Source organism: Pseudorca crassidens, chromosome 6, assembly GCF_039906515.1.
Source record: "Pseudorca crassidens isolate mPseCra1 chromosome 6, mPseCra1.hap1, whole genome shotgun sequence".
Classification (NCBI taxonomy): Eukaryota; Metazoa; Chordata; class Mammalia; order Artiodactyla; family Delphinidae; genus Pseudorca; species Pseudorca crassidens.
The window spans coordinates 44,454,351-44,469,454 of record NC_090301.1 but is presented as its reverse complement, the minus strand read 5'-3'; the positions used below and the strand labels follow the sequence as shown (position 1 = coordinate 44,469,454).

General features: G+C 37.6%; 1 protein-coding gene across 1 annotated transcript in view; it reads left to right on the top strand.

The window, feature by feature from the left end:
• The window catches only part of ANKAR (ankyrin and armadillo repeat containing), an 88,331-nt gene that overhangs the window by 24,295 nt on the left and 48,932 nt on the right, over positions 1-15,104 (top strand). Inside the window, exons 8-12 of the mRNA XM_067741227.1 lie at positions 9-44; positions 4,182-4,383; positions 7,172-7,380; positions 10,012-10,116; positions 11,469-11,710. Of these exons, the coding sequence (XP_067597328.1) occupies positions 9-44; positions 4,182-4,383; positions 7,172-7,380; positions 10,012-10,116; positions 11,469-11,710 (794 nt within the window). The remainder of the gene's footprint in view (positions 1-8; positions 45-4,181; positions 4,384-7,171; positions 7,381-10,011; positions 10,117-11,468; positions 11,711-15,104) is intronic.

Genomic DNA, 15,104 nt, shown 5'->3' with positions numbered 1-15,104 from the left:
TAAAACAGAGTCATCAAAACTAGACATGAAAAACGAAAGAAATGGTAAGACATAAGTAAAATACTTGGTGCATTTTTAAAAGTTTATATATTAAAACTTTCCTTGTAGTATATAATCTTCAAAATGCTGTCACATGAGAATAACACAAAATGATTTTTATATACATTTTGAAGTATACATTTTTTCTACCCATGATTATTTATTCATCTTTTTCTTAAGTTTTGGGGGATGGTTCTCTTTTTTTTAACCTTGGAATTTGCAAATTATCTCTACTTATTTTTGTAAAATCAGGCCCCAATGTGGGTTTTATGCCTAAAAAAAGAGCAGTTAATATTATTTAGATATGCTGCCATCTAGTGACATTAACAATCTGTGAGGTCTGAGGAATGAGTCATTCTTGCTGAGGTGAGAGACTTGACCTAAGTATTGTGTATGATGAAAACAGAAAAAAATTTAAAGGATACACCTTCTATATCTATATCTAAAAGGCTATACCTTCATACTCTATATAGGCTAATTCAAGGAGGGTTTATTTTTCAAGAAACCATTTACAAAGACCTGAATTTTGTAAGGGGAGGGCAATAGTTATGCAAACCAGCCACCTTCCATTGGTGGAAGAACAGCTAACGTGAGATGACCAGAGAGGATAAGTATCCTGACCTCATCATCCTCCTTCTCCAGTCTCCTGCCAGGGCTCCGCATTGGCAGTTACTGACAAGAAGCCAAAGGACAGGGGTTGCAAAATCTGCAGAGGCAGAGAGCAGGGAGCTTCTTAGAGGGAGGTGAGTGGGCCTGGAGGGGGAAAAGAAAGCTTATCTACAGGCCCACCTACCCTGTAGGAATTTGCAATTGAGTAACAATAGTACACCTCCTGCATCATTGCTCTATTTTTTCCCCTTTTTCTTTTCTAAATATTACTTATGGCTACCTTGTATAATATTATTTATTTGTTTATTGTGACTTCCTCCATTGAATATAAGGTCCATAAGGGCAAGGATTTGGTTTACTCTGCCATAGTATCCTAGTGCCCAGGAGAAAGCCTGGCGTTAATAGGTAGTTGGGAATAGTTGCTGTGTGAACGCATGATGGATGAATGCAGGGTAGCATTTCATAATCACTGGCATTATTAATATACAGTGATGTACTATAGAAGTTCAGGGAAAATTCAGGGAAAAGAGAAAAATGGCTTTCAGGTCCCATTAGAGCATCTGTTCTTTAGACCAAGGTTCTTTCTCTATCCGAGAATAATTTCTTCAGACTACATAAACCCCTCCAGAACTTCCCTGATTCGAGCATAACTAGGACAGTGTTTCTCAGCCTCAGCACTACTGACGTTTGGGCTTGATAAGTCTTTGCTGTAGGGGCTATCCTATGCACTGTAAAATGTTTAGTAGCAGCCGTGGCCTCTACCCACTAGATGCCAGTAGCAACCCCTACCACAGCTGTGACAACCAAAATATCATCAGACATTGCAAATGTCAAGGGGAGACATTTCGTCCCACTGTTATTGGATAAACTTTCAAGTATGTAGGAATCACACAGGTATCTTGTTAAATGCAGACTGATTCAGAGGGCTGGCTGAGAGCCGAGATTCTGCATTTCTATTAAACACACTTTAAAGGAGTAAGGGGGGCGGGTGTAAGAATAGTATTCCTGCCCCTGGGTTGTGCTGAAATATTTTTTGAAGGAAGGTAGAGAAGAGAAGGAGAGGGTCAGTGGGGAGGTTAGCATTGTTTAAAACAAACAACCAACCAAACCAAACCGAACAAACAAACTTCAGTTCATTTTGATATGTTTCTCCTGCTGAGCTAATTGCATTTCATTGATTGAAATGAACCAAAATGTTCTGTAGTCCTATAATTAGGTCTCAGTCTTTTGGGGAACTTGTGCTCCTGAACCATGAACTTCAACTTGCTTCTCAGTCCCTGCCTGCCCCTTAGGTGGATCAGGATGGCTGAAGGGGACTGTAATTGGGTACTTCCCTTCCCCCAGGCAGGTTAGGCGCCGATAAAACCTCAGCAGGTGAGGCTCCTGAGGACCGACTGGCCTTGTTAAGAAAATTAGAATGCTGTGGTGTATTTCCAAATGGTTCCTTTCCCCCTTCCCCTGCTGGAAGCACAAGGGGGTATTTCCTCAATATTAACTGTGAGGACCTGGTCGAGCTGGAGGTAAAACTCTCTAGAGCATGGGGGCCTCTTATGACTGGGCCCCCTGGAGTTTCTGACTATCAGACTTGTCCACGCTGAGCCACCAGCAATTTGTTAATTACACATCAGGTTTTCTGACCCTGCCACTGGTTCCTATAGAGGTTTCTGCTCTTGGATTTCTGCTCCAGTAAGTTGTGATTCTCTGTATCTGCCTGTCTATCTCTCTAGTTTTGGGAGCAGCATTTTTGCCCTGTGACCTCACTTCTCTAATGGATCTGAGAAGAGTTGTTCATTTTTCAGTTTGTTCAAGTTTTTACTTGCTTTTAGGATGGACTGGGGACTTTTAAGCTCCTTACATGCCAGACCAGAAACTGGAAGACTAAGCAGTAATTTTAAATAAATAGATTTGGGTCAGATGTTTTAGATTATCAAAGGCTATGATATAGAGCTTAGACTACTAAGGCAGGCAGGAGGCCATTGGAATTTTCTGAGTTGGGAGAAAAACGGTGCTTCACTGAGGAAATACCATTTTGGCTGGTGAATAAATAAGACTTAGGTAGACCCCAATCAGAGAAGTGTTGTTTGGGAGAAGGAAGCTTTCAGACAGCAGAAATAGCCCAGGGTGACCAGATAATTCATCATCCAAATCAGGGAGTTTGAAAATGGAAGGGCGGTATTACTAATTATGCTGGGGCAACAGGCATAGACCAGTACTTTCCTGGACGGTCGGTCACCCTACATTTGAGGAGCTGCAAGAAGGCCAAAATAAAGAGAACAAGGTGTGTATGTTGCCTTTCTTTCTTTCTTTCTTTCTTTCTTTCTTTCTTTCTTTCTTTCTTTCTTTCTTTCTTTCTTTCTTTCTTTCTTCCTTCCTTCCTTCCTTCCTTTCTTTTTCTTCCTTCCTTCCTTCCTTCCTTCTTTCCTTCCTTTTTCTTTTTGGAGGGGGGATGGTTCAGGTTAAGTTGGAGCCAGTGCATCCTTTTCCTGTACTAATGATCAGGTGGCCTCAAGAAGTCACCAAAGAGTTTTAAACAAGGAGGTAAAAAGATCAGATTTACATTTTGAAAAAGTGGATTGGGAAGGGCAAGAACAAGGTGGGGATATCAGTTTGGAGATGATTACGGCCTTAAGTAGGGTGGTGATGGCAGTAAAGATTACGTTCTAGAGATATTTAGACTTGGTGATGGGGACTGGTTATGAAGATGAAATGAGAGGAGTCTTTCAGGTTTCTGGTTTGTAGAACTGGCTGGATGATGATATCTTTCACTGAATTAGGGAGCGATTGAAAGAGGATCAGGTTTGGAGGAAAAGATAGGAGTTCAATTTTGAATATGATAAGTTTGAAGTGGTGTGTGGAGATGCCTAGTGAGATGGTAGATCTGGAGCTTGGGGAAGAAATCAGACCTAGAGACATAATAATGGGGGCCATCAACTTATAAATCGTAGATGAAACCATTGAGAAGATAAAAGTCTTAAGGCTCATTTAGATATCAGGACAATGAAAAGGTCCCAAAGGAGACTGCAAATAAGTATCCAGAGATGTTGGAGAAAAATAAGAGTGTCTCATATCACAAAAGCCAAGGGAAGAAACCTTTTGAAAACAGAAGAAGTGTTCAACTTGAGAAGTAAGATGAGACTTGAAAAACACCCACTGGATTTAGTGACATAGAAGCCTTTTATGAGCATATTTTTTTCAATTTTAAAGAACCTTATCTCCTACTACAAAACATTTGAATAAAATGGAAAATAATTTAAACAAGAAATAGTTTATTTTATGACTTTTATACATTGACTTAATTTTTTAAATATTTAAAGTGTTATTTATTCTTCTTAACTTATAAAGAAATATTTATTTTTAATGGTCAGACATCCTGAGTTAAATAAAGAAGTATGGAGTTGCCTAAGTAAATCCTTTTAGTGATCTTCTTGGAGCTTTTATATCACAATACTAAGCTCTGTGGTCGGACATTAAAAAGGCATGTTTTCAGAAATGTTAGCTCTTTGACCATTGAAGTAATTATCCATCCATTCTAGGTCCAACACCTCTACACCTGGCAGCACAGGCTTGCTCATTGGAAACAACCACCTGTCTACTTTATTTCAAAGCTGATTACACACTTTCTGAAAAAAGAGGCTGGATGCCAATTCACTTTGCTGCTTTCTATGACAATATCTGCATCATAATTGTTCTCTGTAGGAAGGATCCTAGTTTACTAGAAGCTGAGGCAACAGCTGAGTAAGTTATTAAGCATTTGTAAAAATATAAATTTCTGCTTTCATGGCTTGCCCCAAACACTGACACTAAAAGGACTGGTTGTTATGATTGATTTGAAAGGCTATGTTGGACTTACTCTGCTGTCCTTTCTAGTCACTGTCTTCTCCTACCACTTATCTTTAGAATTTATAAAAAATGGGAACTTCTGTTAACCTATGCATATTTTCTGGAAGAATAAGGAGTAAGCCCTAGGAAGTTTTTCCTAACCTTTTCCCAGAGGTGTGGTTCTACAGATAAGTTTATCAGGTTAACTACTGATACTTAGTGTCCTGGAAGAAGCATGAGACAAGGGAGGAGAAAGTTGTCCTAAATTGGACCTTATACAACCAGGAGGCAGCCTGAGGGCTCCAGACCAAGGTGGATAGACAGTGGACAGTCGGAGAAATATCTAGTGGTATCCAGAATAGAAAGACATTAAAAAAAAAGAAAATAACTTTGCAATAGGGAAACATCCCAAACGGTGTTCTGTTTCACAGCTTAGCAACCTTTAGGGTGGAGGTAAACCTTCTCTTGAGGGTACATTCTTGGCTAGTAATCTAAATACCAGGTTATTATTTTGGTTTAGGCATAGTTTCACATATTTTTGGGTCTTCAAATAACTTGTTGATTATTATTCAGTGTAGAAATAAATCCTCCCTAGGTTGGGGCAGAGATGTGTGTGGAAAAGCTTTCAGGAAACCAGGGTCTCTGGCTAATAGATTGTCTGGCAAATGCATTCTGGAAAGAGCCATGGAATGTGGAGACCTGAGTTCAGTTCCTAGTTATGTCATATTTTGACAATATGTCTTTGAGCAGAAGGGAGCTAAAAGACTGGGTGGATTGTAAAAGGTCAAACAATTGAAAATCAGAGGTAGAAGTAAAAAGCTATCTGTGAACTTAAGGAGGAAGCAAAGGATTCATAGAGAAGACAATTACCAAGGTTGAGATCTATGTGGAGCCAATGAGGAGTGTGACCAGGCTGGTGCGTATGAATGTGGAGCACAAATGAAGGTATGACAAGGACCTGAGAGATCAGGACCCAGATGGTAGTTAGCATGGGTGCTGAATAGAAGGAGGCATATTGGCGAGGCAGCCAATACATGAGCTAGGCTGGCGGAAGAGGACCCACTTGGCAGGGGGCTGTGGCACTGTGGAACTGGAAAGGGTCATAATATAACTTGCTAACATATTTTTCAAGTGAGGAATATCAGAGTGATGGTGTTAGAAGTCGGAGTTATCTTTATTCCTACCACTGAGTAGGCGAAAGACAGGAACAGGAGGAGAACTCTCCTGTTAGAATAGAAAAGGGAGAAAATGAAGAGATGTTTACTCATAAAGGATGAGTTTCCCCCGGGCCCAGGAAAAAGAGGAGAAGCTTGGGGCCAGCTGGATATTGGTGAGCGTTCAAGGACAGGCAGCAAGAGAAAGGGGCTTCATGAAGAGAAGAAGGCATGGGTATAAGGATAGAACATAAAAGTAATGTTTGAGGCAATGTGATATGGTGAAAAAAGGCAGGGGGACTATGTATGAAGACTGTGCTAATAAGCACCTTATTCATCCCTTACACCAAAACTGTCAGCTGATTTTTGTTACTCTCATAATTTTACCGACAAGAAAGTAACCCAAGTTGCTTAAGGTCACATTGCTAGTCAGTAGACCTGTTAGTTAAGATACAGTTGAAGTTGCCGTGACAAAGCTAGCCCCAAATATCTGTAGTTTTAAAAAAGATAAATGTAGTTCTTTTTCATGAAGTCTGGGTTGGTGGTCGAGGGCTGGCATAATGGCTTGGCAATATGAGAGACCCAGACGTCCTCTTGTTGCTTCTTCACATGTGGTTTCCATATCCTGGTACAAAATGGCAACTCCTGCTTTCATTATTATGCCTGCATTCTAGCCATGAGAAGAAAGAGAGAGGAAAAGTAATGGCACACTCCATTTCTCTTTAGGGAATTGGCCAGGTAACTTCTACTAACATCACACAGGCCAGACTCAGTCATGTGGCCATACCTACCTATGTGAGGGGGTAGGAAATGTAGCATTTGTCTGGACTACCATGTGCCCAACCAAAAACTCTTCACCATCTAAAAAGCAGATAGTGGGTTTTTGAGAAAAACTGTTAGTTTCTGCCACACTGAGGAAGCTGGGATTTGAGAAGTGGACATGAATTGTAAAGAATGGGTTAGCAACTGCATAGCACAGGGAGATCAGCTTGGTGCTTTGTGACCACCTAGAGGGGTGGAATAGGGAGGGTGGGAGGGAGATGCAAGAGGGAGGAGATATGGGGATATATGTAAATGTATAGCTGATTCACTATGTTATAAAGCAGAAACTAACACACCATTGTAAAGCAATTATACTTCAATAAAGATGTTAAAAAATAATAATAATTATAAAAAGAAATGGGCTGGAGCACTACCTGAGCCTCAGTTTCATCATTTGTAAAGTGGGCTGATAACACTTGCCTTGCTTTTTCCTTCACTCATAGAATTGTAGGGAGCCAATGAGATAGGATAGTCTAAGAACTCTCTACATTATCAACTTCCAAATGAATTGTAATGCATGATAATCAAGTTGGGAGGGAAGGTAGGGGTAGCCAAGGCAAGGGGGGCAAATCTACTGACATGTGGAATATACAGAACAACACTATGTAAGGAAAAGAAGATGATGTATAAATCAGACTTCCTCCAACAGCCATTTGGATAGTTTTACAAGAAGTAAATTTGACACTATGTGTGTGCTCAATTATTATGACATATTCCTGGATTTTTAGGAATCAGTGTACTCCACTGTTACTTGCTGCCACTTCGGGAGCACTGGACACTATTCAGTACCTACTTTCTGTTGGAGCTAACTGGAGAAAAACAGATATTAAAGGAAATAATATAATTCATTTAGCAGTGCTAACCTTTCACACGGAAGTTCTCAAGCATGTAATAGAGTTAAATATTCCTGAACTCCCAGTTTGGAAAACTTTAGTAGGTGAGTACAGAACACATAATCTCTTTATAAATAAATGTTCTGATCATTATTCAGTTTAATTATTGGTACTTATTCTGAAATAAAACAAAGTAAAGCATGCATCATATTCTGAGTTAAAATCAGAAATACAAATAATACTGGACTATTTTTGTGTGTGTAAAAGTAGTTTTATTTCTAAATTAAAATAAAAGAATAAACCCAGACGATATTTCACACAATTATATTTATTTTTATTTTCCAACTTTCTCCAAAAGTCCAGCCATCCTCGGCTCCATTAAAAAAAAAAAAAAAGAGGTAGGAAATAAAGTTTGAGTGGAAAATATAAGATTCCTTCCAATTCATTCCTCACATCCTAATTTTAGAGACAGATTCAGCAACATCTTTCCTCATATTTTGATAATGTTTTGTGAAAAATTCTATTTGAGGTTTTCTCCCCCAATTTATATTCAATCTAGCCAGAAATACTATAAAGGTAAGAGTTACTGGCCAACTGAATGTACACATCTAATTTTACTCCCTCTCAAGACCCTACTAAAATTATGTAGAGATTAAATAGCAGCAAACAAGCATTGAAGAGAAAACAGGAAAAAGCAATAAAATACTGAAAGCAGACAGGCAAGTCTTAGGACGTAGCAGACCAGAGGGATCATTCCAAGCCAACTCTGGGAAAGCTGAGAACGTCTCAGATTCACACCATAAATCCCTAATAGGCTGGCTGGAGAACTAGCAGTGCCAGTCAGGAGTGCTCTCTGCAGAGGCTAACCAGGAAAGACCTAAAGATCTAAAGCAGGGATTCTCCCCAACTAACAGGAAACTGGGAATCTGACCCAAGAGAAAAGCAAAGGGAATTTCAAAGATGACAGCAAAGGGAAGTCCCAGAATGGAAACTGTGTACCCAGACCAAAAGGAAAGTGTGGGAGGAATAACCAATAGGTACAAAGAAAACTAAGAAGATGAAATAAACTAAGGAAATTATTACCTCCAGGAAAAGCAAAAGTAAGGAGACACAAGGCAGTACACTGCAGTACTTAGCTGTGAATAATATCTGTATAGGCATTATAATGTAAGTGTTGAATTTTCATTTAACTAAAAACTATAAATATAGGGAAGGGGGGGAACAGAGGAAATGGCAGAGCAGTGTTGAAAGAGCTAGTTTCCCGTTTATCATGACATGAAGTCAATGATGTCTAAAACTGATATAGCCAAAGGTAACTGTGTATAAATATTTAGAAATGTGGAGATATGTAAATCACAGAAGGTATAGGGGAAGAGTCCAAAGTGGCACTATCTGGAGAGAGAAATTCAGAAAAGTGGAGAGGGTGGGGTAAAGAACCGTTATATTTTGCTGTAGGCTTTTTAGTAACATTTAACTCTGAATCATGAGCATATATTACTTTAATAAAACTAAAGGAAAAATTAAACAAATTGGAGAATGAGAACTGATATTTCTCCCAACAACTCATTTTAGGATGGGATAAGATAAATAAATATTTAAGATTTTCAACCGACTGATGCACAAAGTCTGAGTAACTAGTTTCAAAACTGGCTCAATACCTGATTTTGGAATTTACTGGGTGCTGGGAACACATTCCAAGTATATCAACCCAAGAGATACTGGACGGGGTTTTCAGTGTTTATTTGTATGCATATATATCATTATATCTTAGTCTTTTGAGAGGTAACTAAGAAGACTATCCTGCTGCTTTTGATAAAGGCTAACACATTTGAAATGCAGTGGTAGGACCTTCTGGCCCCTAACAGTAACAGCCTAATGGCACAAAAAATTCTTGACAGCCACTCCTTCCTACAACGATTGTTGGGAAGTCCTGATAATGACATGAACACAACAGTAACCATGAGCGTCTGGCCACTGCTTCTTTGCTTCGTGCCCTATAATAGCTCTTTCTCCTCACACTACCCATTTCCACGATGAGTAAAAGAAGAATTAGAGTTTATTAGAACTCCCCGGGATTAGCTCTTGGAGTGGAAGCTGAAATTTAAAAGAGAGTACCATGGAGTGAACCAGCTAGGTAGGAGTCAGGACCAGATTTGTTGTTATAGGGGCTGGGTAAAAAGAGATGAGCAAAGATATTTCTATGTGGTTTTGCTTGAACCAGAGATATTGTTTAGAATCATGTATATTTGTATTACTTCCTGTCTGGAGTATAAGTTCATTCAAGATTTTTTTTAAAGTATCTTCTTCAAACTCAGGAAATGTATAAAGCTTTAATGGATATTAAAATTTTATTGACAGTAATGTAGTTTACTTTGCTGTCCTTGAAAACCCACACTCAAATTTTATTCAACAACTGATATCAGGCAAGAGAGAGGTATACTATTTTCCAAGTGAATTTGAACCATGTGGCCAGCCAATCTAAGTCATTCAGACCAAAGATAAAAAATTTCAGAGTTTTTAAATACTAATTATATAGATTATAAACTTCAAAGAACATGGGTGTTCAATCCGTTTAAGCACCTCACATGCACAGAGGGGAATTTAATGAATGCAGTTGGTGGTGATGTTGGTGACCTCAACTCATGGCTTCACTTGGCCTGTACAGAAACAGAATCAATCATTCCATTACCTCTTATGAAATTACAATGTGTATTTTTCTGTTGAAAACTTACCAGAAATGTTGCAGTGTGAAAGCTATAAACGAAGGATGATGGCTGTCATGTCTTTAGAAGTAATCTGCTTAGCAAATGATGAATACTGGAAATGTATTTTGGATGCAGGTGATGTGAAATCTATTAACTATCTTTTGCTTATGCTATTTTATGTAGGGATTTATTCAGTCAATCACTTTAAAATGTATTTTTAATTATGGAGAAAACTTTTTAGTTGATTTTAACTTTCTATTTTTCTAAGATCATTTCCTTTACCTGTAAACCTTATATTTTATATTCCAAGTGGAAGCTGCACAGGATCAAAAAACTATATAAATCTCATTTCTCTAAAAGTTTGCGAACTTAAAAATTATATTAAATTACTTCATCATACTATCCTATGTTTACTTTCACTTAGAAATTATCCCTATTCTTTTTTGGTACACTTTATTTGTAAAAATAGCAGTTGCAGTGTCAGGCCTGGGTTTGTAACTAGCTCTACATTTAGGACTTAGGCTAGTTGCTTACTCTCTCTATGCCTAATTTCCTCATTAATAAAATAGTTACTACCTCACAGGATTGTTTTGAGAATAGCACTTCCCATTATAACTTTCTGAAATGATGGAAATATTCTATCTACACTATCCATTATGGTAGCCATTACTCTAATGTGAATATTGGGCACAAATGAGATGCTTCATAAATATTTGTTGAATGAATGAAAAATTTATCATAGGTAGTCCCCTAATATGTTCCTAAAAACATGTACAAAAAGCTCTTTGTCCAAAAAAAGTGAACCACAGATAAACAAGTCATGATGGAGGTTTCATTTAAGGTAGCTAAATACATATATACATCCCTAATTATACCCATGATATTACCAGCATGTCATGTGTGCTCTTTAACGTTTTTCCTTCACATTGAACTAAAGTAACAAACATCCAACTGAAGCCATATTTTCTATTTTCACCACGCCCAATGATTTTCATCTTTGAACAAACTGTAATTAATGAGGCTAAGACTGCTTTATACTACATTCAGCACTTTTCATTTTTCAGTTGATTGTATAAAACATGAGTAAAACATAATAAAATGCTCAAATAATTATACAAACAACTGCCACACAAAGTTGATGCAGTAACCAAAACTGAACTCTACCATATGGTAGCTCAAATCATTTATATATCAATGATCTTAAGTCAAAATTCAATGTTTCAGCGGTGACTTAGTATCACCAATATGAAATGTATGATTGTGTGCTATGTGAAAATCAAATGTGTAAACAATGAGAGCCGCCTACACTATAGAAAAGAAAGAAAAGTACATTTGCGTAGTTTCAAATGATAATTTTATAAATATTTTACAGAATTATTTGCTGTTTATATGGCAATGCCCATAAACATTATTTAAATCTTACCATGATAAATTGACTACAAATAGTTACAAACAATTCATGCTTTTTCTTGATCTTTTCATTGCAGGCACCATTCCTGCCTTAATCAATCTATTAAAAGGTTCCAAAATAAAATTACAGTGCAAAACAGTTGGGTTATTGAGTAATATCTCAACCCATGCAAAGATAGTGCATGCTCTAGTAGAAGCAGGAGCTATTCCAGCTTTGATCGACCTACTGGTTTCTGATGAACCCGAACTACACTCTCGGTGTGCTGTTATTCTATATGATATTGCTCAACTTGAAAACAAGGATGTTATTGCCAAATATGTAAGCTCTTTTCATAGAACATCATTTTGACTGACTAATTCTCTCATATAGAAGCTAGAAAGATACATACCCATTTCATTATGCAGTGGCCCTCATAAACTCTCAGGGAAGAGCTCCAATCTTAATGAGGATGGCAAAGAGAAAACCTGCCACAATCCCATGAGTGCCAAAATTAGACAAGAGCAAGATAGTACCAGAGCAAGCACAGCAAAGGGTTGTCTGTTTTCCCTGTCCCGAAGTCTCACAAGGCAACAGAGTGGGCCCAGGTAGATCATACCTGCACATTGGGTTTGTGTCAAATCTGAGGAACGCTGAGCTTAAGAAACCTATCACTTTGGTAGCAACCAGTAAGCAAGCCTATTCTTTGCCTGGCGGTAGACGTTACCACACCTTTCAAGAATGATAGCAGGATGAGCCAAGATCCAGTAAGTGATAAACAGCATTAGGATATGAGTAAAGGTTGTACTTGCACATGTACCACTTCTAGGGCCCACATCATGGGGTAATGGCATTATAATGAGAAAAACCACAGGCAAATGAAGTGAACAGTAATTCAAGGAAGTGACACATAAAATCTTGCTAGCTCCAGTTTGGCAAGGTCTGGGGAGGAGTTTATGTTACATAAGGAGGTGGTATCATCTAGGATAGCCTAGATGATATTGTGGTAACATCTCCCAAATATCAATGCTAAAAACAAATGAAGATTTATTTCTCAGTCAAAAAGAAAAAAAAAAAAAAGATAGCTACATAAAAATCCTGAAAAATGGCCCAGGTAAAAGAGCTGTTACAATCTTGATACACTCCCAATACTGGTAGGAGTGCAAGAGACCAAGGGAAAACTGTTTCTCAACAAAATTATCTGGTAAAACTATCACCTGGGACAACATGGAAGACAGGTCAACTGCTTATTTAGCTCTGGGGGATGTGGTTGCTTCTTGTTGTTTATGAGAAGATATTAAAAGAAATAGTGCCATCTTGGCTATTTCTATTCTGGCTGGTAAATGTAGTCTATTTGTGTACTAGAAAGAATTAGAAGAAAAAAAAATTTTTTTTTTGTGAACACCCAGCAATCTTTGCCATGCTGTAGTTCTTCAAATAAAACCCACCTTATTATGTCTATTAATATTTTAGGTAAGATCTTTTAAAGATATTTATAAATAAGGTTATTTTTATAGTTTTTGTCAGGTGACACTTCTTCATTATGGACTGAGTCATTTAGCATTATAAAATATACACTTTTTGTCAAGTGCAATACTTTTGCCCCAAATTCTGTGTTGTCCAAAATTAGATTTGTGATCTTTGTGTTCTTTTGTGCTCTCATGTTTAATTTGGCTTTGCTTATCGTTTTCTTTTTAACTTTTTGGAGTCATTTTACTTCTTGCTGGTTGTTTTGTTATCAATCATTTGGAAAATATATTAGAAATTTTCCCCTCCCCCCAGGCCCACAACTAGAGTTAGTCAGTTAGTCTTATTCATTTAGACCTCACTTTAGACCTCTCCAGTGATTCTGATCACCCAGAGTTAGGATAAATGTGTCCCTTGTATGCAGTATATTTGGGTTTGCTTTGTCATTCACTTTTTATTGAATATAGCTCATTTACATTTATTGATGTGATGTTTAATCTTAGTTTTGGCATATTTTGTTATTATTTTTGGTTCTCTAAAAATCTTCTACTGTATGAGCAGTGTTTTCTTCCTCTTTTTTTCTTTATCTTTAAATTCCAGGACTTACACATCAGTGTTAGTTACCTATTTTTCCTGGGGCTTGGTGTGACTTTTCAACATGTACATTCATCTTCTTTTATTTTCAAAACGTTTTCTTGAATTCATGTCTTTAAATATTTTTTCTGTATTATTCTTTCTGTAAATTCATAAACAAGTACTTTTTGAGAGTTTATTGTATGGAAATACACTTCTAGATGTTAGAGTTATAGCAGTGAACAAAACAGACAAAATCCCAGCCTTCATGGAGTTTTTATTCCAGTTGGGGGTAACAAGACAATAAAGAAAATAAACCAAATATAGTATATTTGATGAGAAGAGATGTTAAGGAGGAAAATAAAGCAGGGAAAGGGAAGGGGAGAGCTTGGCAAAAAATACTTCACTAAGAAGCTGGCATTTGAAAAAGGGAGAGGGGTGGGGGAGGGATGGATTGGGAGGTTGGGATTAGCAGATGTAAACTGTTATATATAAGATGGATAAATAACAAGGTCCTACTGTATAGCACAGAGAACTATATTCAATATCCTGTGATAAACTATAATGGAAAAGAATACGAAAAAAGAATGTATATATGTGTGTGTGTGTGTGTAACTGAATCACTGTGCTATACAGCAGAAATTAACAAAACATTGTAAATCAACTATACTTCGATAAAATAAATTTAAAAAAAGAAGTTGGCATTTGAGTACAAACCTAAAATAGATGAGGAAGTGTGCCATGTTTTTCTGTTGGGAAGAGCATTCTAGGCAGAGGAAACAAACGCAAAGTAAATGAAGTGAGAGTATGCCTGGCATATTCAAGGAATAGCAAGTAAGCAAAAGTAGCTGAAGAAAGAGAAATAGGAGACACCTTAGCTGGGTAATGGTGGACCACATCATGTAGGGCCATGTGGATAATTGTTAGACACCCTGGCTTTTTCTCTGAGTATGTTAAGCCATTGAATAATTTTGTTCTGGGAAGTTCCATGAAGAGATTTATATCACTCTACCTTCTGTGTTGAAACAGGTGGGTAAGGGTGGATGCAGCAAGACTAACTAAGAAGCTATTTTGGTAATCCAGGTGACAGACAGTGGTGTCTTGAACCAGGGTGGTAATAGTGGAAATGGTGAGAAGTAGTCATATACTGTATTATTTTTCTGGGAGTTGAGTCACCAGGAGCTGTGGGAAAGCTGAAAGATCTGGAGGGACCTCAAAGGAGACTAAGAAGGAATGGCCACTGAGGTAAGAGGAAACCTGAGGAAACTGTTGTCCTATCAGCCAAACGGGCAACATGTTCAAAGAGGAGAAGAATATCAATAGTGTCAAATGCTGTTGTAAGATGAAAGTCAAAAGTTGACTTGAATTTACTGATCACTGAATTAACTTTAATTAACTAATTAAATCTTAACTACACTTCTCTTTGGGAATACCAATTATTTGTGTATTATATCACCTTTTCCAGTTTTATACAGCTATCATTTTCTCTCTAGTCCTTTTCCACTCACTGTTTTATTTCATTTTTTTCCCCCTCAATCCTATCCTCCTTGTCTCTTGCTATGTTTTCTGGCCTTATTTATTTTTGTGTAGATTACAGTTTGGCTTTTATATTTTTCCACATCTTTCCTGAGCTTTTCCAGCTCTTGTTTCACCTCTCCCTGTCTCAAAAAATCTTCCCTGAGCACTGATGTCTCTC